This window comes from Podarcis filfolensis, assembly GCF_964270895.1.
Source record: "Podarcis filfolensis genome assembly, chromosome: 3".
In the NCBI taxonomy this organism is placed as follows: Eukaryota; Metazoa; Chordata; class Lepidosauria; order Squamata; family Lacertidae; genus Podarcis; species Podarcis filfolensis.
Genome location: NC_139606.1, coordinates 41,788,732 through 41,812,655, shown reverse-complemented (window position 1 = coordinate 41,812,655; position 23,924 = coordinate 41,788,732). Strand labels below are relative to the sequence as shown.

The window sequence follows — 23,924 nt, the reverse complement described above, 5'->3', positions numbered from 1 at the left end:
TTTCCATATCTTTTTTTTAAGAAAAAAATGTGTTGGTACTTATTATGTTATTATTTATTAAATTTGTCAGTCACCTTATCTTGCTCAGGGCAACCCAAAGCGACTTACAGTCAAACACAGACAATGAGCCCCACATTGATACTGTGCTTTCAAACCAAGAGGAAAGAGAAATACATTAAAAACATCCCACTTCTGAAAGGTCACTGTCACAGATAATTAAAGGCCAAAGGCCTGGTTATAAAGAATAGTTTTTGTCTGGCGCCTAAAGGTATATAAAGATGGAACCAGGTGAGCCTCTCTGGGGAGAGCATTCCGCAAAGGGCAAGCCACTACAGAAAAGTCCTGTTCTTGTGTTGCCCCCCTCCAGACCTTCCATGGAGAGGGCTCGCGAAGAAGAAGAAGCAGGCATAGCTTGTGTGTCTGTATGATTTAGTTATTGCTAGGGTGGTGCAAGAAAATGCTTGAAGGGTGAGGGTTTCCAAAGAGATGGGGGAGAGGGGTAGGTGTAATGGGGAAAAATGAAGTGTCTGCAGAACATAGAACATCTTTCTGGTCTTAGAAATCCAGTTCAGAGTTTCAATTTTCTATCGAAATGTTTTGTGCTTCCTCCTGTATCTGGCATAGTTGAAAATAAAATGTCAGTGTGATGTCTGTTTGCTCTAGCGCAATTAGCATAGTATTCTCTTTGCCAGTGAGGGATGGGGGCGGAGTGGAGTTTCACATAAATTCCCAATTTGCATCTGTATTGGAATTGTTTAAGATGTTGTTTTGTTTTTGTTTTATCCATTCTTTGCTGCCCTCGTCTCTTTTAAGAGGGAGGCCAGGAAAAAAATAATCAATCAATCAATTAATAAATCCTTGAAACACAGTTGCTGATATTCAGAATGTTTCCTAATCTCATTTTTCTCCCATTTCTCTTCTTGCAGATCTCCCTTGCAATTATGGATATCTGAAAGAACTAGCCAGTGTGGAGGGGGAATCCCCCTCCTCACACCTTTATTGCCTTTTGGAAATTTTTCTTCCTTGACTATAATACGGTATTTTGTAGATAAAGAAATGAACTCTTGAATTTATATCGATGAAAATATTTATTTTTTTAAGTGCCAAGCCTTAACAGCACAATAATTCTCATGGCAGCTTTCTGCAACTGAATAAAGACTGTACCTAAATCATGATTTTCTTGTGAAGAAGGGGCACAAAGCAGAGTTCCCTTGTGTGTGTTTTACAGGGGTTTCTCTTGTACAGTGGAGTAGTGCAGTAAAGCGTAAGATGAGTTCTTTGATGCCTGACTGTACGTTGAAGTGTCGATCACTGCAGCATGCTTTGGATATCGTTTCTGTCATAACTCAAGGGAGTGAAGGCCAAATCAAGGCCTTCCTCACTTCTCACTGCTACAATGCTGCAACAAGCAAGGATATCTTTGGCAGGAACGCCCTTCATCTTGCCTCTTCCTGTGGCAAGAAAGGGGTGCTAGACTGGCTGATAGAAACAAATGGAGTGGATTTGTTGGCAAAAGACAAGGAGTCGGGATGGACAGCTTTGCACCGTGGCATTTTCTACGGTCATATAGACTGTGCGTGGTCGCTACTGAAGGTTGGTATTTTGCAATTCATAGTTCCGTTATGAATATGCATTTGGCCTCATGACTTTAGGAACCAAGCGCTGAGCAAAATCAGACTGTACTGTATATAAGCAGTTGGATGGACCCCAGTGTAGTGCTCAGGTGAACTTGATGTTAGTGCAAGCATTTATTCTTGTGCAACAGAACGTTCTTTCTCCTGGGGAGGGAATGTGGGGAGAAGCAAGGAAAGTAACCACAAGTGAAAATCCTTGCGCTGATAGAATACCACCCACTTCTGCCAAATCCCATGTGGTCATTCTTTCAGTTGCACATATCTTTTTATCAGGTTGTCATGGTTTGTTCAAATAAAATCAAACTAGATTGTTCTGTTGAATAATATGTAGGGGGAAAATCTTAACAGGAAGCCTTCTGTGTAATGTTTGAGTCTGATGTCAAAACAAATCATTCCCTGCCATTGCAGGCAAGGTGGAGGCAAGGTGAACTACAGATGGCTTCAGGTTTGCTCTAGGTTTTTGTCTGTTTGTCTCATTGTTTTCTTTTTGATCCATTTGAAGTTTTCAGCTGAAGAACAGTTCTAGGTTCTCATTGTTAGTCTTCTCTAAACTGGTCTCCAAATGTTTTGGACTGCATTTCACAACACAGTTGTGCCTCCTGAGACAGATGGGAATTGTAGTACAATGTATCTGAAGAGCACCAGGTTGGGCAAGGCTGGTGTAGGGCTTTAAATGTAACTAGCCACAATTTGAATTGTTCTTGCTTCCTTTTTTGTTACAATTATTTATATCCCTCTTTTCACGATACATGCTCTAACCAACTGAGCTACCTAGCTATCCAAATAATTCCAAGGCAGCTTACAAATAAGGAAATACATTAATGCAATGCAATAAAAATATATACATATAAACACGTAATTATCACGCTCCTTCCCATAGAGCACTCGATGGCAGAAGGCCCTGTGAGAGAAGCAGATCATTCAGCTGAGCCATGCGCAGAGGTGGCCTTTGCTTGCCTCTCTCAGGATCTTTCTCATAGATCAGTTGCCTCCTCAGCTGTTGTTGGACTACAACTCCCATCGTCCCTTTCTACTAGTCCTGCTAGCTAGGGATGATGGATGTTGTAGTCCAACCACATCTGGGGACCCAAGTTTGAGAAAAAATTACACCGATCATGTGTCAGTGGACCCCTTTAAGCTCAACAAGATATGTGCCCAGTGCCTACATAAAGTTAGCCTATCAGCTGTCTTCAAAGGCAGCTCACAGCATATAACACATTAGACCCGTCTGAGGAGAACTGGGTGGTATATCTAGAGGTGCCTCAGCTGGTAGAAGGAGCGCCCTTCCATCGTCAGACTATGAATCTGATCTTTGGAGGGAGTCCCTCATCCCCCAACCAAAACATAAAACTGTTCACCAATAATACCTGTGTCTTGGCAGGATGGTGCTTCAGTTTATGAGTCTATTGGAGGTTTCAGACACCTATAAAAATATGAATGAGCTAATTTAGATTAGAAGATGGATGAAATAAGAAAAGAAACCAGATTATCAGTTTTCACTTCCTCTCCTCTTTCTCTCCTCCCTTTGCTCTCAGCATGGTGTCAACTTGTATATGCAGGATAAAGAAGGCTTGTCTGCTTTGGATCTTGTAATGAAGGACAGACCAGCCCATGTCATTTTTAAGAATACAGGTATGTCACCATAAGAGGATCATTATGCTTACTGATACTTACTGTACAGATTTGAAGAAATAAATATATTTTGAACATGCAGAAAAAAGCTATATTTTAGAAAATGTATGTTTTATGAAGTGCAGTGCAATGTTAGGTGTTGGATGCTGGGTTTGCCTCTCCTCTGAATCCATAGGGGCCTAAATCGTACCTTAAAACAGCAGGTTGAACCTACATTTATTGAAATTGTGTGTGTACATGCATGCCTGTTGGTACTTAAGCTATGTTCATTGACTTAGTTCTCTTCCATATATATATCTTGAGAATTTTGGGAATATGTTAATCTATGTAAATGCTCAGGTATGTAATTTTGTTGTAATAAAAAAACTGATAGTCTTGAGTTTTCTAGGCCTTTTGCCTAGTTTTGCAGGATATCTGGAAAGAATCCATTCAACAGAAAGTAGAAGTACATTTAAAATAATGCATCGTGTGCATATGTGAATGAGGATTCAAATGGAAGTCATGATTTTGTGTTAGATCCCACAGATGTCTACACCTGGGGAAACAATATAAATTTTACTTTGGGACATGGTGGTCAACAGAGTAAACATCATCCTGAGCTGGTGGATCTCTTTCCTAGGAATGGCGTTTATATTAAACAGGTAATTAATATATATATACACATCAAAACATGCTGGATTAGCATGGTAAACTCCCTCAAGCCCCCCCCCCTTTCAAAGCATTTATTTCAAAGCAAATATAGGGCTTAGTCCCAGGTCTTAGACCTTAGAATCCCAGTTGATCATGTGTCTTTGCTTCACTTCTGTCCTCCATCCTCTTCCCCTCTTTTTCTGTGACTTACAAAGCAGAAACAGCCCATTCCCTGCTTCTGGTCTTCCACCCTCTCTCAATACACCTGGCTCAATAGCTGGTGTGGGTGGGAAAGCAAGCAGCCTCAGAATCTTCTCTAGTCTCATCAGTTGGTTTGTTAGCGTAAGTACACGCCTTTCAGCATTTCCTTTTCCGAAGAAAATCTGGTTTAATTACTGGAATTTTCTCCGCTCCTTTTGTTAGTTCGTTATATATTACTTCATGGTGATGATAATAAGTAATGTTAATTCATGATGCAGCTCAAGTAACTTTGTTAAGGACTTTTTCCTCTCTCTCCTTTAGGTGGTGCTCTGTAAATTTCACTCCGTGTTTCTTTCCCAAAAAGGACAAGTATACACATGCGGACATGGTCAAGGAGGACGCTTGGGTCATGGTGATGAACAGACTTGCTTGGTATTTTAAAACAAATTATTAGGTTATGAAAAAGGAAACTGGTTTCAAATATTGTATTTGGCCCACTGAGCCATCTTTTGTACATACACAGGGTTTTTAAAACTTTAAGTAATTCCCCTGCAGTGCTTCAAAAACTGCTTTTGATACCCTGTCAGAAGTAGCTGCTACTTTAGTGCAGTATGCAGCTGCTGTTTTAACAAGAGAGCTAAAAGCATCATTGTCTATGCAAATTGTTTCATGTTCAGATCTTCTGCAGAGTTCTGTGTTGCTGAAAATCATATTGCTTATGATTTTCAACTGAGTACCCTCTAAATTATGCCATATTTAAACCAAATTGGAACAATGCTTGAGGATAACATATTGTTTTAATTTCACAAGAAATAAACTAAATTCTCCTGATCCCTTGGTTAAGGGGGTTGTGTTGGTTTTGAGTTTAACCATGAGTGACTGAGAACTCAGCTAGATTGGTAAAGAAAAAGTGATTTATATGTGTAGATTGGTAAAGAAAAAGCGGTTTATATGCGTTGTATATGCGATATAACATTTTGTCATCAGATGGCACTGTGGAGTGCCATTTTTCTCTTCCTGTTTCAGTTTATAACGTGTTTAACTGAACACTTCTTTGATGTGTCTAGATCCAGCCTAAGTGGCTTTGATTTTAAATGGATTCAAACTTTTGCCATCAGTTGAAGCATGATTAGTGGAGACCACAAATTTTGAACAGCTATAATGGCCAGCTGAAGTGTATAAATATTTCAAAATGGAAATAGTTTTTTAAGCCTGCAGGATTCTAGTGCATATAAATAGTAAAGCTTCTGAATCTTTTTATTAGAGACGTTTGTGTGTGTCACCTAATATATTTTACGAAATGGTTTTGCTTTGTTCCTGACAAAGTTGATGTACGTCTTGACTGAGGGAGGCATGTCTGAAACACAGGTGCAATATTTTCTTAATCTCTCTTAGATTCCCAGACTTGTGGAAAGCTTGATGAGTCACCAGTGTTCTCAGGTGGCAGCAGCGAAAGATCATACGCTTGTTTTAACAGAAGATGGATGTGTGTATACATTTGGCCTGAATACTTTTCATCAGCTGGGTGTTCTTCCTCCTCCCCCTAATTGTAATGTTCCCAGACAGGTAAAATGGTCTTTTTAATAATTGGATAGTTTTGGCATGCCTGTAAATTAGGGATGGATGTGTGCACATGTTCCCATGTGTACATGCTGGTCAGTGCTAGATATACTGCTGCTGCTTGATAGATGATATCTATTGCTGTTGCTGGGGAAAAAATATTTCAGATTGCTTAAGAGAAACACCAGATGATTAATCACCTGGGCGACTCCATGGCAGTGACTTATTTGTAGCCTACACAATCCTTGAAATGAGGAATGTGAATTTTTCAACAGTACTTGGCAGCATTGCATGGCGGTCTAAACTAGGAGCAGCCTGAATGTTTCTGGATTACAATTCCTATCATCCTTCACCACCACCCATGCTGGCTGGGGATGATGGAAGTAGTAGTTCAACAACACTTGGAGCACACCAAGTTGGTTACCCCTGGTCTCAGCCAAGAAGTGGCCAACTAGCTGATCCCTTGCTGTGGTTTATTTCTACCTTTTTCTGTGGGACTGCATCAATGAAAGTGAGCAGTGGACCTATTCCTAAGCTTAACTGAAACTGCAGGTGGAATTTCCAAAGAGAGTGAGAATAAAAATTTACTGTATCATGGAAAAGTTACCTAACTAATAATTGTATTATCGATCTCAAGATCTTAGGATTGGGGGGGCGGGGAACAGTTAAAACTAACACAGTTTCAAAGTGTCTTCAAGGCTATAGGATACACACTTAGTATTTTTACTGCACTGTCCTGTTCTAGTTGCCATACAAACCTCTGTGTGCTTTTGATTTCATTGTTAAAAGTGAGCAGATCAGGCTGCTAAAACAAAACATTAAACTACAAAACAATTGGTGCTTGCAACACTGTGGCAAAGCACCTATGAAAACTGCCTGTAACAACTTAAGCAACCTGAAGGCCATTGGAAACTGTTAAAAGCCAGGTAGAAGAGAACCATTTTTATGTCACACCTGAAACTCAAGAGACATTGCCGAGTGACTTTCACTGAGAAGATGGTGAAGAGTCTCCACTACTTGTCAGTTTGCTACTGGACCAGGTTTAAAGTTTGGGTATTAACATTCAGGGCTCTGAACAACTCAGGACCTGCTCTGCCACTGAGATCATCATCAGTGGAAGCCCTCCTGGTTGTCATGGCTTTTTCCATGTTGATGCCATCCTCTGGAATACCTTTCCTCTAGAAATAAAACATGTGCTGACTCTGTTACAGTTTTGGCACACGCTGAAAAGCATTTTGTTCCTCTTGGTGTTGAATGGCTTATGATGCCGGCCATTGTGGTTTTAAGTATTTTGGCACTGATTATGTTGTCGTGTTTTTAACTGTAGTCTGTATTGTTACATTGCTTTTATTTCTTTATTTTAAATAAAAACATTGCTGTCTCTTCTGTCAATAGCTAGAGCACAGTAGTAAATACTTGATAATAAAAACTAACACCTGTGTATGTTTGGATTTTTCATATAGGTTCAAGCAAAAAATCTTAAAGGCAGAACAGTGATTGGTGTGGCTGCAGGCAGGTTCCATACTGTTCTATGGACCAAAGAAGCGGTATACACAATAGGACTGAATGGCGGACAGCTAGGTGAGAGAGGGAGTTTTACATCTAAGGTGATGGCTGGGGAAAGAAGATTATTTTAAACAAAACATTGCAATTCCTTTAAGAAGCAGCTTAAAATCTCCTTGTTGCTTTACTAAGATTAGCTCCCTCTGTCAAACACCTGTATTTTGCACCAGTGACTATTTAGGAGTTCATATATTGACTGTAAAGTTAAATGTATTTTGGGTACTAGGGATTCAGACCTCAATATACAGCACTCATATGAAAAACCCATTGTTATTTGTCAATACATTTACATTTTTCAACAAGAATAAGTGAACTTAGCAAATGCATCCTCTGTTACAGTGGACCAGCTAAGTCTTTTTTCGTTTCCTTTGGTGCTAAACATTTTAGAGGGCAAATGATGTGAACTTGAGTTTTATTCCTTCGAAAAACCAAGGGACATCTTAAGGGGAAAGTGATTATTATCAGCTCACATGGCTATCTCAAAATTTGAGACAAGGTCTCTTAATTTATTAGAATTCAGAATAGGTAGCAAAATATCTGGATGTTGTCCTATCTGTTAAACCTAGTTAAACCTGTTAAACCTGTTAAACCTAACCTAAATGCTAGCTTATATTGTAATAATTGGCTTTATTGAGCCTGTGACTTTGTATTTTATACTTTGCATGGTTGGTTTGCTGACTAGTAAATGCTGGACTGTCAGTTTTACTGATAAAGCACAGAAGTTTAAAACAAAATGCCTTAAAGCAGAATGGTTAAGTCAAACTCTCTCACACAAACATGCATGCACACTTGCACAATCCTGGCATTTCTGCCCCTCACCATTCCAGCCCTGAGTGGTGGTGGAGGGGAAATCCTGCAATGTACTCTCAGAGAGCCAAGTGAAGAGCTTTATCTCTGATTTCAGTGCTGTGGTGATTAGCACTCAGAGAAAAGATTGACTGCTTTCTCAAATCAGCCAGAGAGATCTTTTATCTCCAAAACAGGAGCTAAAATGCTCTCTGTGTTCTCTACAGATCATTCTCTGCAGAACAGAGCGATTTATCACCCAGAATGAAACCAAAGCTGTGGGGGTGGAGGCACTGCCTGTGGCTTGCTGAACTGAATCCAGACCCTACCTCCCCTTAGTCTAAATGATGCTGTTAAAAGCTCAAACTGGAAAAAGATTGGACAGCACTCTTTGTTCCACCCTGTGGCAACTTGCTAGCTCTCTTTATTCTCTCTGTCTCCACTGCCGATACTGAAATTCTTCTTTAAAATGCATACACGCAGAGGCCATAATTTGTTTTACAACAAAAATTGCACGGTGTAATTTTTATGCACAATGTGAAAATGCTTGGTGTGAGGACATAGAGTCCTATCATAGAGTGAAATGTTCTAAATTGGCTTTGGCATCTGAACTCACCAAATACTCCTGAGTGAGCATAGTAGTCATAGAGTAAGAGGTGAGGTCCTCTTGAGGATTGGGAACTGATTAAGTAACAAGAAGCAGAGAGAAGAAATAAATGGACAGTTCTCGTAAGTGGAAGGATGTCGAAAGTAGAGTTCCCCAAGGACTGGTATTGGAGCTGTGCCTTTTAAATTGCTTCATAAATGATCTAGAGTTAAGGGTGAGCAGTCAGGTGGCTAAGTTTCCTGACAATACTAAACTGTTAAGGGTTGTTAAAACAAAGGGATTGTGAAGAACTCCAAAAGCACCTCAAGGCTGAGTGTATAGGAGGTAAAATGGTAAATTACTTCAGTGCAAAGAAGTGTAAGGTGATGCATATAGGGGCAAAAAGTAAATCCTTTTTTTTTTAAGAATATTTTTTTATTAACCGACCAATCACATCAAATCAAACCAAATTACATAAATTCCAAATTACACAGCCGAATTTTAAATTTTTGTTGGGGGTACCAATATTTCAAGTTCTGAAGGGGATCCAATCAACTTCTTGTTTCTTACGGCTGTTTTAATGTCCACAAATCTAACCTTATGATGTTCACAGTACTATCCAGTCCTTTCTTATTGTTTTTCCACATCTCTTGTCGTTATTTTCATATATTTTTCCTTTCTCTTTGTGACCTCTGATAGTCTCCGCAAGCTGGTTAGAACAGTTTGTAATCCTGCGTGGATATTATTTTTTTTATCCAGTAGCCATATCCAGACGTTTTCCATATAACATCACTTCCATACATCAAAACAGTCTTAGCGTCATTAATCTTCACCAATCTGCCTCCTTTCTCAAAACCTCTGAGGAGATTCACCAGGAATGCAGTCTGAAAACAAGTCCATTCTTCCTCCCGGCTATAAATCCTTTGGCAAGATGGCGACTCCGAATTAATTGCTGCGCCATTCCAAAAGCTCTTATTGCTTCTCGATCTCCATAAAGCATACTTTTGGTTAAAGTTTATCTCCACACAGACCTTAATCATCCTGCTTGGGTCAGTTCAACCGACGATTCTAATGAGGAGGGGTTCTTGTAAATCACATAGAAGGAAAGTAAAAAAGGTTCCCCCCCCCATTCAGTCCCGTTGTCAACATACCCAGCCTTTGGTGTATCTTCATCGTAAAAGATTCCTGTTTCTCCAACCCGTCGTCTTCTTTCGCAGAGGTCACTTAAATTAGCCGACTTCATTCCCCTTCTTCACTTGAAATATGTGCATTTGCTTCTTTTGTAATTAATTATTCCAAATTGCTGCATTCTGCCTAGGGCCCTCACCCCCTTCTTTTGAATTAGGGGGTGATTTATGGGCACAGCAGGCAAGGGCAGTGTTCCCCATTTCCTTGGGGCAACAAGGGAGGCTGCCTACTCCCATAACAGCCTCTTAATTACCCCGTGTGGGTCGGAGAGATGGTATTGTCGGCCATCTTCCAATGCGCCCCTAGTGGCCCCCTGGCAAAAAGTAAATCTTCATTTCACGGGCTGCTGGTTCCTCCGCCACCCACAGCAGCGGAGGAGGAGGAAGGAACAGTTTGAAAGGGCTCCTTTTGGGCTGCTTCTTCCTCCTCTGCTGCTGCCGACAGCAGCAAAGGCGGAGGAGGAGGAAGAAGGAGCAGCCTGAATGCAGCCCTTTTGGGCCGCTCTTCACTCAGCCGCCGCCTCTGCCGCTCGCAAGAGCAGGTGTAGGAGCCTAGTTGGGAGAGGCGCAGCGTAGCACAGCGCCTCTCCCAACCGCAGCTCCTGTGCCTGCCCTTGCGAGAGGTGGGTGGTGGGACTAGTGGCAAGAAAAGGCTCCTTTCTCACTGCTCGTTCCACTGCCACCGCCCGCCTCACTCGAGTATAAGCTGAGCGGGGCTTTTTTAGCATAAAAAAATATAAAAAATATAAAAAATATGCTGAAAAAGTCGGCTTATACTCAAGTATACACAGTATCTGTACTTTGGCAGGGAATGCACTGCTTTAGTGTAAAGCAGCTTCATATGTTGACCTAAATTTATAAACTAGTTTTTGATGCTCCAGAAGTTTTAAGTGTGTGTGTGTGTGTGTGTGTGTGTGTGTAAATATGAATTGACAGCACTTGTTTCTGTCATTCTTTTGAGTAGGAAAACTATTGGGCCAATTAATCATGAGTCTGAAAAAGTTGGCATTGAAGGTGTTCTTTTACATTGTAGGATACTTGCTGGATCCTAACGGAGAGAAGTGTGTAACTTCACCTCGCCAAGTCTCTGCTCTGCATCACAAAGACATTACTATGTCCTTTGTCGCTGCAAGTGATGGTGCCACAGTTTGTGTTACTGAAAGAGGAGATATCTATTTGCTCACCGACTATCAATGCAAGAAGATTGCTTCCAAGTGAGTGCTTTTCCTCAGAAAAAAATCTAACCCTTGTTAGTTCAGCCAGGACACTGAGGTCCAGCTCTGAGAGCCTTCTTGCGGTTCCTTCATTGAAAGACATGAAGCTACAGGGAACCAGGCAGATGGCTTTCTCAGTAGTGGCGCCCACTCCCAGCTTAGTACGTTCCTCCTTTTTTGCTTCTTTTCAGTGCTTCTTTATAGATTATGATGTCTTACAATGCAAAGTGGGTTTTATTTTTGTTCTTTATGAATATATCTTTCTAACATATGTATGTGGCAAATTTGTTTCACATGTCACATGGTTTGTATGAACTATTGGGCAATATGTAGGAGGGCAGGGTAAAATCTTGTGATGAATCTTGTCCTAAGGTCAATATAATGGTTTTAGCATCTGTGATAGTCTGGTGGCAGTTGCTTATTTGTAGCTTCTTTAACAGTAAAGTTGTTAGGTTTGTTCTTTATGTAAAAGTTTCATTTTCTTTACACTTCTGATTTGTGTGTATTTTGTGTAAATGAAGTTCTCCTTGTATTGTGATTGTTCAGGCAACTGAATCTAAAGAAGGTTCTTGTTAGTGGAGGCTACTTGGACTACAGAGTGGCTCCTGAACACCTTAAGGAAAATGGAGGCCAGAGGATTTGTATCCTTGCACTGGACCAAGCGGGAAGAGTAAGTTGACCAGTACTGTGCTGCTGCCCACTTTATAAAGTGTAAAGGCATACCTTGAAACCACTTTATGTTTGTAGCATGTAACTTAGTTATGCATTGTCACTAAATGCAAATGTATTTGTTTGCAGTAGTGACGTGTAGTGCCTCTCCAAGGGATGAACAGATCAGTCTATTCAGTCCATATCAGATTTACAAATGTTTATTCTTAAGTCCATTCCATTCTGTTTCTGCATCTTCTGCAAATGAAAAACATAAGCACACACAAAATTTAGTATTTTTGTATAGTTTTCTACTAAATAGGTAATTTTGAATGAATTTTATCCTAAAATATACATTTTATATACACGATTTTTCAGCCAGTCACTGTGTTTTGATCTGATTAGTCCAGGAAGTGTGAATCAGGGACCTTGACTTAAATGGACCAAACAAAATTATCAAGCATTCCTCATCTGCTCTGGCTTTTTCCTCACACAAACTTGTCTAAATGTCTGCATCTCTGTCTACCGAAAACCTTTTGCTGTTCAGCTGTGAGGCAGTTTGATCACTTTTACTTAAGACTGAAAAAGCAAACAAATTTTGCAAACTTTCAGGTGGTGGTGGTGGGGGACTTGCTGACAAAGCTGCTTTCTTTGAGGATCTGATGCACAGTAGAGTTTATCATGAGGAAGTTGGCCACACAGCCAATCCAGCAGCATCTTTACTGCCCCATACCTCTCACGAATGTCATCAGGTGTGGGCCAGGTGGGCATGGTTAGGGGGAATTTAATTTGGGACCTGTTCCAGGCTAAATTTGGCTCGTGGGCCAGAGGTTCCCCACCCCTGCTTTAGGGAAGCAGGACAACTCTTGCTTAAAATTGTGTAAATCTGTATGAGGACAAAACAGATGGTGAGCAAATCCCCATATAGGTTGCGGAAGCAGGAGTAGATGTTTGTAGCTTCTTCGTGCATAAATAATTTAGTTTAAAGCAATTAAAGAAGGCAGGGGGATAAATTATTGCAGAAATGTGTAAACTGCTCTCATTTTCTCCTCTCCTTACCCCACACTCCACAAATGTTTAGGTGTTTTGCTGGAAATCTGCCAACAATCCTTTGAAGCAGTGCCGATGGGTGTATGGCCGCCAAGTCTACATGTCTGACATTTCTTTAAATAGGAATGAAATTATGTTTGTTACACAGGATGGTGAAGCTTTCAAAGGAAAGTGGATGGAGGGGAACAAAAATTCGGAGAAGAAAGGTAAGTTAAGTAGACTTTTGAGTGTGTTAACTTTGGCTGAACGGAAGCAGTTGAGAGAGCAGTTCTCGGTCAATCAGTGTAAATGTGAACGTGAACACACAATATTTTTTTCCTGAGTTAAGGCATAAAAATAAAAAGGAGAGGTCTACAGTTGTACTACTCAAAGGACACAGGAATTCTAACAAGGGGGTGCAGAGTGGCTGACCACTGCTTCTTGCACTGGCCAGGACAGAAAGCGGGGCGGGGCGGGGAGCAGTTTTTTGTTTTTGATCTGCCAACTTTAGGTTGATGTAGCTGGACCCCTTGGCTTTGGATCCAATGTCCTAGAATGCCCCTTTTGCAGGGATTTCCACTGGCCAACATAAAGAGAATTGCTGGCAGTATTTTCCCACCCACGCTCCTTCGCTGTAGTAGAGCTTCCCTCACCAGTAGCATTCCTCTCTGCCAGCAGAGGATGGTGGGGAGAAATCTACACACGACACATACACACCCAACCTCAACATGGGGGTAGGGAAGGATCACATTCTAAATCTAGCACAACTTGTGTTTTAGAGTCTTACCAAATTATGTTTTTTTTTAATTAAAAAAAATTCTTGACAGGATCTTAGTACTTGTGGGTTTTGGGGGGTCCTTTCTTTTGGCTTTCTAGCAATAGAAGCTTGTGGCCTCTAAGACCCACAGACAGAGGACTAAGCCTCTTGCAGAGTAGTTGTTGTGGGGGAAGGCAGTAGGACAGTCCCATGCCCAGGAGTTAACACCACAAAGAGGGGCATTTGATTTCTTCTCCTCCAACTACATTGTTAGCTGTGAACCTGAGTGCCATAACGCTGTAGCACTACAAAGACTGAAGTATCAGGACTGGCACAGGTCCACTTAAAGCATGCAAAGGAATTAAAAAGCCTGAGGTTCAAAAAATTTATTTTCAGTAGCTACCTTCTGTGCCTTTTCCAGGCTAATAGGGAGCGTTTAAGTATTTTCTCTTGCCTGCTCTTTTCACTGATTTTATCTTCAATCCGGTTATTTTATAGGTATATGTCTTCTTATTCACCCTGTCCAAGCAAATTAATTATCTAGTAGACTTTTTGTAGTGCTAACAGGACTTTCTAATGTTCTGTTCCTATGGTAGGTGTATGTGCATGCGCGGAAGGATTTGAGGCTATTCTGTTCCTTTTCTTTTCTGTTTTTTAGCCAACAGCAACATTTTTCTTTCTCTATTTCTCAGGAATTTTCAGAATTCTCTATCTTGTTTGGAGTGTTTAGTTATTCTACTTGCTGACACTGGACCACCAAATCTGCTATTAAAAGGAAACACTGTTTTCCGCAGAGCAAATACTAGTAACTAGTGCCATCTAGTGCCATCAGAGCAGTATGCAAGCTTACATAAAAGTGTCAGGGAAATGATATTCTTATTTAAATAATGATAAAGACATGGGGGCAGGCACACTTCAGCTTGTGGTATCAGCTTTATTTTACTAGAATCACAAGATTTACCAAATTGAGCCCACTGCGAAGGGTGGAATAGCTCTGAGCAGTTGCTGAGAAACGGATTTTTGTGTGTCAAAACGGAGCTCAGCTCAGCACCCAGTCCTTTCACACACAAATCCATTCCAGGTTTCCCCAAGCTTATTTAGTTCAAGGCGCATGCTTGTGAGGAGGTGATGTATTTCAGCAGTTTCTCAACTTCCTCAAAATTGCTGAGGGTATTTGCAGACTGGCAGTTTTAATGTGTTTTTTTCCTGCTTGTTGTAGCAATTGGAATTCCACAGACGTCAGATTGTAAAACAATAAAATACAAGAAGCAATAAAAATACAGTTTAAATCATTTTAAATATTCAGTCCAATGGATGTGCCACCTCCTATTTTTAACCACAAATCCACAGACACACGACAGACCACCTGATGAAACTCGTGGTTCATGAGCCACAATTTGAGAACCCCTAATCTATTGCAAATCACCCAGAGATCTATCAGTAGAGTAGTTGGGCTGATGAAATTTAAAACAGTGATTACTGCATATGAATACAACATTCAGGATGTTTTATAGTCATATGGCTTCAGTAGAGCTGGAAGTTCAACTGAATGATGTTCTGTACCAAAATATTTTCCAAAACTTGTAGGAAACTTAAAATTAGTTTGGAGTTTAAACAATTTGCGTATGTACCACTGTACAGACCTCAAACTAATTATATAATTGGTGGATTTGTATGATTTGATTAACAAAACATTTTGAATCTTTTTTTTTAAAAAGGGGATATAAGATTCCACTCTAAGATGATGAGATTATTTTTTTCACAGGGTCTTTATTCATGGAAGCTTCAGTTGTAACTTTTTCCTACACTCATGCTGCAATTAAATGAGATAGTGTTCTGTAGTATTTTCCTACTTGTAGATGTTTCTCTGATCCAGCAGGGCTCTTCTTATGAAATTAGTTGTACTGTCTGGAAATCACATCAAGTATGAAGTAGTCTTCAATAAATGTATAACTAAAGCCAAATACTTGCCTTTCAACCCTAGTGGAATCAGTGCAATGCTTCCAGCAAAACATTTTCCTATTTGTTTCCTCAACTGATTATCTAACTTGTTAATCTCTCCAAATACAGCAGAGATTGTGACAAATGTTCAGAATTCCTCAACCGAGGTCTCATCTTGCGATACAAACAACGTATATGAACGAATTCGACTTGAGAAGCTTGCTTTTGTTCACAGAGCTGTTAATGTTACTACTGATCCTAATGGGTGCAACTTTGCTGTTTTACAGTCAGATCCTAAAACAAGGTATAGTTCAGCTATTTATGGGAATAATTTACCTGAAATTTATGGGAATAATTTACCTTTATGGGAATGATTTACCTGAAATTTATGGGAATAATTTACCTAAAAGCTTTGAAAACAATATTTTTTATTTTATTTTAAAACATTTCGGTGCTGTTTTCCTGGGCAAAGCCCATCCATACTAACTGATAGCAATACAAATTATAATTATTGAAAAACAAAAGAATAAAACCCATTCAAATCTTCCCATATCATTATCCACTCCAGCCTCAATTCAGCAAACAGGACCAAAATAACTCAAGGGAAGGCCAGTGGAAACAAATAGGTCTTTTAAGCCTTATGAAAACTTACTGAGAAGGGATTTCCAATGCCATGAGGGCTCCCACCTCATAGACCTTAGGGGCACACACCACAAGGGCCTCTAGAACTAGTGCCTGGATGCAGTGCTCTTTCTTTTGAGCTCCTTGTGCTTTTTGAAACTCTGGTCAAGCCAGTCCTTTACTAATATTTAGCACGTGAGGTTATGATGAAGATGTTCTTGCCTTCCTGAAAAGAGGGATGAAGTGCCCAGTCTTGCCTTCTGCAAATGGAACACCATATGCTACATTAAACCACAGCTATTAGTCTGCGGACTGGGAAAGCGTTGCTGGTACTGTTAAAAATATACAGGCGTGAATCCAATATCTTTACGAGTCTACCACAACGGGGCTCTACATACTCATGTGTGATGATGCCTCTTGAGGTCTTTCTTTTAATGTTTTGAAGAAGGAAAGCAAATACTGCTTGGAATCAGGGGTGGGGAAGCTGCAGCTCTCCATATGTTGTAGAACTCCCAACTCCAGTCAGCCCCAGCCAGTATGGCCAGTAGTTAGGGACGATTAATGTTTTAGTCCAACAGCGTCTGAAGATCTTCAAGTTCCCAATTCCTGCCTTAGAAACTTGCTTTTTCTTTTCTTGCATGGAGCATGAAGATGAAGTGAAATGAAAGCCAATTCAAATAATTCTTATAACTCTCTTCTTCCAGTTTGTATGAAATCCCAAGTGTCTCGACTTCTAGTTTTTCTGAGGATTTTGGCAAATTGTTGGGAGAAGCAGAAATTACGGACAACATCCACGATGTGACTTTTCAAGTTGGCTCCAGGACTTTCCCTGTGCACAAGTACATTTTGGCAGCACGCTCTGACTTCTTCCGGAAGCTCTTTGAATCGGATCACAATTGGATAGATTCTGCTGATATTTATCGTAAAGATGAAGATGGTGTTGGCTGTGATCTCTTTGTGATAGAAAAGCTTCACCCAGATTTGTTTATGTACATTCTGCAGTACATTTACACGGATACATGTGATCTCCTCATTCATGGTCACAGGCTCAAAGCGGTGTACAAAGAAAAAATGGAAGAGAATGAAAACACTTTAATTACAAACTTGAATAAAATAACTATCAATGGAGATGTTAATAAGAAGTCTGCGTTTGAGGTTTACAGAAGTAACCAAGTATACATGGGAAATGAAAAACAGAAGAGCAAACCAAAATCTGCATCTAAGAAATGTAAGAGTGTTGGGGAAGAAGTGAATCTCATAAAAATGTTGCAAGTTGCTGCAAAGAAATTTGGAATTGGGAGCTTAAGTTCAAGGTATGCTATCACTAAGTCTTTTATACACACACACACAAACAAACACAAACAAACATGTGCTTTTTCTTTTTCTAACGGGTTGATCCTTAGGTTAAGTTGAATAAACATCTATAACTCTTCCTGTCAACTAATCCTGTTGCATTATTCTTTTTACAGTGGAGCATTGTTATCACTTTAACAATTCATTTTTCTTGCAGGCTAGATGGAGTCAGAATAGAAAATGGAAGAATAAACATTGCCAACAGAAAAACTGGCAACAAGCCAAAGCTAAACCAGAAAAAATGGTGAGTTTCAAAAGGTGCAGTATGGAAGCTTGAAGATTTCTATAGGGTATAATGAAATTCAAATAATTCACATAATTTTGTCTTCTAGTTTGTATGAAGTCCCAAGTATCTCAACTTCTCATTTTTCTGATTTATTTATTTTTTTGAAAACCATGTAAAATAAACGTAAAACTATACATTCAAAAATTTCTCTTAGTGAGAATAATTGTGCATTTTATCACATGGATAAAACATACGACATGTCTGCGACCAGACCTCCATGAATTTAAGCAGGAAAAATCCTTGCTATTCCTATTCTTGTAAAATGCTTACTGAGCCATCACTTTAGTGTATATACAGTGGTACCTCTGGATGTGAACGGGATCTGTTCCGGAGCCCCATTCACATCATGAGCAGAACGTAACCTGCGTCTGGGGGTCGCGATTCGCCGTGTCTGCACATGCGCGTGATGTCATTCTGAGCGTTTGCGCATGCGCGAGTGGCGAAACCCGGAAGTAACCCGTTCCGTTACTTCTGGGTCGCTGCTGGACGCAACCTGAAAACGCTCAACCTGAAGCATCTTAAGCCCGAGGTATGACTGTAAATGTGTCTGAATCACTACAGAACCAACCAGCTGGCCATATGCTGAACTCTTACTGACCATACGCCTCTATGTTCATTAAGGCTGCTCCTCTTCACAGAGGGGCGGGGTTGCTGTTGGCCCTCGCACATTCCCGCGGTCAGTGGGGGTGTGTTGAGTCCCCCGTGTCATGGGGGAGTCCCGGCCTGCGCCATGCCCACGGCCAGCCAGATTGGGCCCCCCCCATGTTCATTAATACCCTTCCCCATATGTATAAACCGTTCAGTTTCTTAACTCTGGAAAAAATCTGGTGATTCTCCCCCTATTCTCCCACAGCATTACTTTATCCTTGTTTGTATTAAACCCCATTTGTCATTTTAATGTCTCGTTATAGTAGGTTTTTTAATTGTTTTGCAGCTCGTACCTCTGCGATGTGACCATGAAATCTGTAGATGGAAAAGAACTCCCATGTCACAAATGTGTGCTCTGTGCAAGACTTGGTAGGTATAATGTAAGGTACTTTGGCCATGTTATTAATAGAGATCTGTCTTTTAATGCATGTCAAAATGAGGTCTCTCTCCTTTTCAGACTATTTTCACAGCATGCTGAGCAGCTCCTGGATTGAGGTAAGTGTGCCTGTATAAGTGCTTGGATGCATTGCCCTTCGTCTTTAATTTGTGCAAAAATATTTACTCAGGCATTGTGAGGGAGAAAGTAATTATTCATGAAAGAGAACTTTGTAATGGCTTGCAAAGCAGAAGGCAAGAATATAAAAATTATCCAGCAGTGAATTCTACATGTGCACCCTTCATTACATAAATGATATTGAGCACAAGGGGCCTTTTATAGCAGCTGTGTGCTATGCTATGATACATTAGTTTGAATGTTGTTTCGATGATGGGATTTTAATTGTGGTTTATTTATGGCAGCTTAATTAAAATAAATGGGGGGGGGAGGGTTAGAGGGACTTTAGAACACATGCTTTGCATGCAGAAGGTCCCAGGCTCAGTCCAGACACCTGCAGATAGAGCTGGGACAGATGCCTAGCTGAAACGCTTGAGATCCACACCAATTTCTATGCAGTACAGAGCTATGTGGACCATCAGTCTTACCCTGTGTAAGGAAGCCTCTCTGCCTAAGATTGGAGAGGCTTCACAGCCAATCAGAGTAGACACAATAATGGATTAATCATTAGATGGAGCAATGGCCTGGCTTGGTAAAAGGCAGCTTCAGAAGTTAATAAATTTGTAGGTTAGAAATAGTTATAAATGCCTTATTTCTGAGCCATACTTTGAAAATAACCCCAGCAGCCTTTTATTTTGGTTTAGTTTGCACATAATTCTAAGCTAAACCATAACTTAGTGTAGAAACACAGGCTCCCAAAGAGAGAACAAACTTTGGTTATGTCTTGTGGTTGCCTGGAGTGAGATTAACCAGAAGCCCAGGTTTGGATGACATACTAAGCCAAGCTATGGCTTGGTTCATAGCAGCAGCAGCAGCAGCAGCAGGACCAGAAGAGGAGCCTTGATTTCCTCTCTGGAAACCTGCAGACTCACTCATTCACAACAAGTCATGATTTGGCCTATTGTTATGTCCAAACTGGGTCTTTCTTTCATTTTTGAAATAATTTATTTATTTATTTTACAAGTAAAAAATTGTCACATTACCAAATACATAACCATATATAGAGATTTCTCTGACTTCTCACCTTCCCCTCCATGGGTCCTATTGTCAACCGTATAATCAATATTTTGTATCTTTCTATATTGTCCATCGTATTAGTTACATTACAAGTGTTGTTAGAATCCTGCTAATGTTTTCATCTGTTTACAGTGGTCTCCTAAATAAATTAGAAACTTTCCCCATTCTTTCTTGAAGTTATTGGCTTCTTGGTCCCTGGGTCTTTCTGTCTTGTGCTCTTATTGAAATAGGCCCACCCATGCCTGTGAAATGTGTTTGCCTTGGTTGCTTCCTAAAATACCACATATTCAAATATCAAGATCCAAATAATCAATAGCTAGCATTTTTTGCATAGTACCCCCTGCCCCCGGCACTTGCCATATAGAAAATGCTTTTAGAAACTAATGAACCTTTACAACAGAATATTACCACATTCTCTGCCAAATATCTAACGTGTATGGATTTCTGTCCTCCTAGACTTCCTACTGGCCATGATAGGGTAGATATTTTATTCTGCAGGTTGACTTTTGGTAGCTAGTAGTTATTGACCTCTTTGGTTACAGGTAATGCTTGTACACTTAAAGAATTAATTGGTAAGCACGTGCGCAAGTTCTGCCGTTTTGAGTTTGCTTTAGGCGATGGATGGATGTGAATGACAAGTTTGTGGCTTGCTTGTTCTCTTTAATGGTGGACACATAATACTAGAGTTTGAAGTATGTAACAGTAACCCAGAAATTAGTTCTTGAAATTCCTTCCATGTTACAGCAGTCCATCTGAAACGAGATTTTTCCAATAAACGTTGAAAACGTTAAGTCGGATCAAGTCCTCTTCAAGTTTATGCATACTGAAAGTGCCAGAGGATGACTAATAGCTGTGAATAATCTAATGGAACCTCTTACTACTTTATTTCCCAAATGGGGCGTTTGCCAATAATCTTGAGATAATTCTGTTATGACTGCAGAATGCTATCTTCATAAGAAGTTTTTCCTTTTGTTTATATTTGGCTGGTTTGTTTAGAGCAGTTGATTAGGGATGGATGCTCTGTGTCAGTGTTTCCCACATTGTGCACCACGAGAAGTTCAAGGTTTTTTATAAGTCCAGCATGCATAAATGCAGAGGAGGTTACCCTCTGCATCTCAGCATGATGTATTGTTCTCGCCTGTCTCCTCCTTATCAGTTTCTGTTGGGAGTGGGTAATTTGGTCAAGCTCTCTCCATTGGGTGCCATTGTATCATTCCTAGCATGGGCTTTCTAGTCCATCATCTTCCAGACAAGAGGCATGCTCAGAACCATGACCCATGGAGGAACGTTGGAAGTGTTCTTCCTTGAGGATTGGTCACTCTTACTCATACTCTAAATCCTTTAGTAAAATGTGCATCTGAGGTCATTGAAGGGGGAAAGTGTTCACTGGCTATGGGAACCTTTGGAAACACTGCTCACCCACCCTCTTAGTATGTTGATTTTTATGAAAGCTACCAAGACACTTAAATATATATATATATATATATATATATATATATATATATATATATATATATAGTAGAATACAGAAGAGTAAATACAATACATGGTGATCTGGATTATTTGGAAAGGATCGAGATTTATGTATTCTGCTGCGGCTGCTGCTGCTGCTGTTACTACTACTACTATTAGTTTTTCTAGTTTTCTGTTGCATGCACTATTTGTAATGGCATATATCATTTTTAAAATCTGATGACTTCCCTAAAGGTTCACAAGGAGCTTCTACCAGATCTTAAAGTGGGCTGGCATTTGAAATGTTTGTTTAAACCCGCTTCTATTTAGGCATCATGTTGTGCTGCTCTGGAAATGCCATTCCCCTCTGACATCCTGCAGGTCATCCTGGATTATATTTACACTGACGAAGCTGTTATAGTAAAAGGTAAGGACTTTAATAGAATGGGAATAAATTACATGTTTGGGAATCTGGGAACAGTAGGAGGAGGAGGAGATGAAAATAGTATCAATAGCAAAATGCCAGCTTAATGGATTAAATTGCACAAATGGTATAATGTCATGTAAATCCAACAATTAAAACGTAGTATTACACAATATTAAAAACAGTTTGAAACAAGTGTAAAAAGCCAGGATAAGGATGTTTGTCTTCAGCATTTGGTGAAAGCAGTGCAATGAAGGCACCAGACATACCTATGTGGGAAATGAATTCCACAACTAAGGGACTGCCGCCGCGACTGCCCTGAGCTTCTGAGGGCAATGGAGCAACCAAGAGGGCACCCTCCACTCATGTTAGCACCTTGAGAAGTTAGGGAAGGATGTGATCTTTCAGGTATTTGGGGCCTGAGTGGTTTAGGGCTTTGAACATTAAAGTGAGCACCTTGAATTTGGCCTGGAAATGAACTGGTAAGCAGGGCAACTCTTTTAAAATGGCATGTATGAGACCCGAAGGAGCCCCACCCAGTCATCTGGCTGTTGCATTTTGGATCAAGTTTCTAAGTCATCTTCAAGGGCAGCCCCACGTAGAACACATCACAATGATCCAGTCTGGAAGTTACCGGAACATGGAGCACAGTGGCCAAGTCATTTCTGTACAAAAGGGGCCACCGCTGTAGCTGAATAAAAGGCACTCCTAAGCACCTGAGCATCCAGAGAGAGTGTTGAATCCAGGAGCACCCCTAAGCTGCCGGTCATCTCCCCACCTCCTGGAACACGAGCAATCAGGACACATAGTACCTCTGTCTTTTCAGGACCGAGCTTTCTCCAAGCACTGATCTAACACACCAGCTGCCTCTCCTGGTTTAATTGGAGCAGAAAGATAGAGCTGGGTGTCATCTGCATATTGACCACACTTTACTCCAAATCACCTTATGACAGAGATGCAGATGGCTGATTATGTAAAAATGGCATCCTGTCTTCCCTAAACCAGACAAATATAAAAGGGTAGAGGAGGGTTGAGGCAACTACTAGATCTACTAGGACTAGAACAAGTACTGGGAAGTTGCAAAGGCATTGGATTAAGGTTGCAGAAAGCTGAGATCTGCACCTTTTTCGGTAGCTTCAGTATGGCACACAGTTTTTTTTCTAGAGAGTGACTTGCACATTCCAGGCTAACTAATCATCTGAAGCCGTTTGCAGTTGAGTGAGCTGATTCATACTGTGTTATGTTAGACAGTAATCTTGGCTGAGTTAACAGAGAGACAATAAATAGAGAAAGTTGGAAACTAGGCTCAAGATACAATTTTCCAATGATTTCCAGAATCTCAAAATGTGGAATTCATCTGCAATATTCTTGTGGTAGCGGATCAGCTCCTTACGTTGCGACTGAAAGAAATCTGTGAAGTAGCCATTACCGAAAAACGTGAGTTGTTACTGGATTGACCCTGTAGTAATGCTACTTATTGTTCTAAAGTTACACAATAGCTTGCATGAATGTCAAAATATGATGTTATCTATTGCACATCATTGTAGTGTGCCTGTTAAAATAAAATGTTTAGGCCCAATGACATTCAAATTGTGCTGTAAGGAACCCTAGTAATGGTGGATAAACTTTCTGAAATAAAGTTTCCATTATAAATCTTCCTTTGCAGTATGCGCCTGTGGAGCATGAATGGAGGAATTTTAGATAATGCAAGTCCAAATGGCTTTGTTAGTGCCCCAGATGATCTATGTACATACCCCAGAATTTCCTGCAAAGCACTATAAATTTATATTGTGGATAAGTGGCATTTTAACAGAAATGGCTTGGGAAATGTATTCTCTTCCTTTCCCCCCAATTTCAGTTACTTTGAAGAATGCTGCTGAGCTTCTGGAGTTTGCAGCAATGTACAACGCTGAGCAATTGAAACAATCTTGCTTGCAATTCATCGTTCTAAACATGGCAGCTATACTTGAAACAAGGTAAAAGCAATCCCTGGCAGTCCATGCTCGACTACTGTCTCAGACCATAACCCACAGGGAAATGAGTAGTATATTAACGTTCATTGAGCATTTCCTGCTTTGACATCAATGCACCAGGTTTAAAAAGCAGTTTGAAAATGTAACACATGAACATTTTAAAATAAAAGAGCTGGCAAGCAAGTGACATTGATAAACACATGCGATTTAAAGAGAATGCTTGTGTCAC

At 40.3% G+C, this 23,924-nt stretch overlaps 1 protein-coding gene across 1 annotated transcript in view; it reads left to right on the top strand.

Moving 5' to 3' along the window:
- Nucleotides 1-23,924, top strand: part of IBTK (inhibitor of Bruton tyrosine kinase) — a 43,724-nt gene that overhangs the window by 6,318 nt on the left and 13,482 nt on the right. The window contains exons 2-18 of the mRNA XM_083608104.1: nucleotides 927-1,593; nucleotides 3,170-3,266; nucleotides 3,783-3,907; nucleotides 4,419-4,529; nucleotides 5,493-5,663; nucleotides 7,121-7,238; nucleotides 10,813-10,993; nucleotides 11,540-11,663; nucleotides 12,723-12,897; nucleotides 15,498-15,672; nucleotides 16,694-17,302; nucleotides 17,500-17,586; nucleotides 18,563-18,645; nucleotides 18,734-18,771; nucleotides 21,629-21,725; nucleotides 23,058-23,159; nucleotides 23,581-23,698. Coding sequence (XP_083464230.1) covers nucleotides 1,270-1,593; nucleotides 3,170-3,266; nucleotides 3,783-3,907; nucleotides 4,419-4,529; nucleotides 5,493-5,663; nucleotides 7,121-7,238; nucleotides 10,813-10,993; nucleotides 11,540-11,663; nucleotides 12,723-12,897; nucleotides 15,498-15,672; nucleotides 16,694-17,302; nucleotides 17,500-17,586; nucleotides 18,563-18,645; nucleotides 18,734-18,771; nucleotides 21,629-21,725; nucleotides 23,058-23,159; nucleotides 23,581-23,698 — 2,735 coding nt within the window. The 5' untranslated portion in view covers nucleotides 927-1,269. The remainder of the gene's footprint in view (nucleotides 1-926; nucleotides 1,594-3,169; nucleotides 3,267-3,782; nucleotides 3,908-4,418; nucleotides 4,530-5,492; nucleotides 5,664-7,120; nucleotides 7,239-10,812; nucleotides 10,994-11,539; nucleotides 11,664-12,722; nucleotides 12,898-15,497; nucleotides 15,673-16,693; nucleotides 17,303-17,499; nucleotides 17,587-18,562; nucleotides 18,646-18,733; nucleotides 18,772-21,628; nucleotides 21,726-23,057; nucleotides 23,160-23,580; nucleotides 23,699-23,924) is intronic.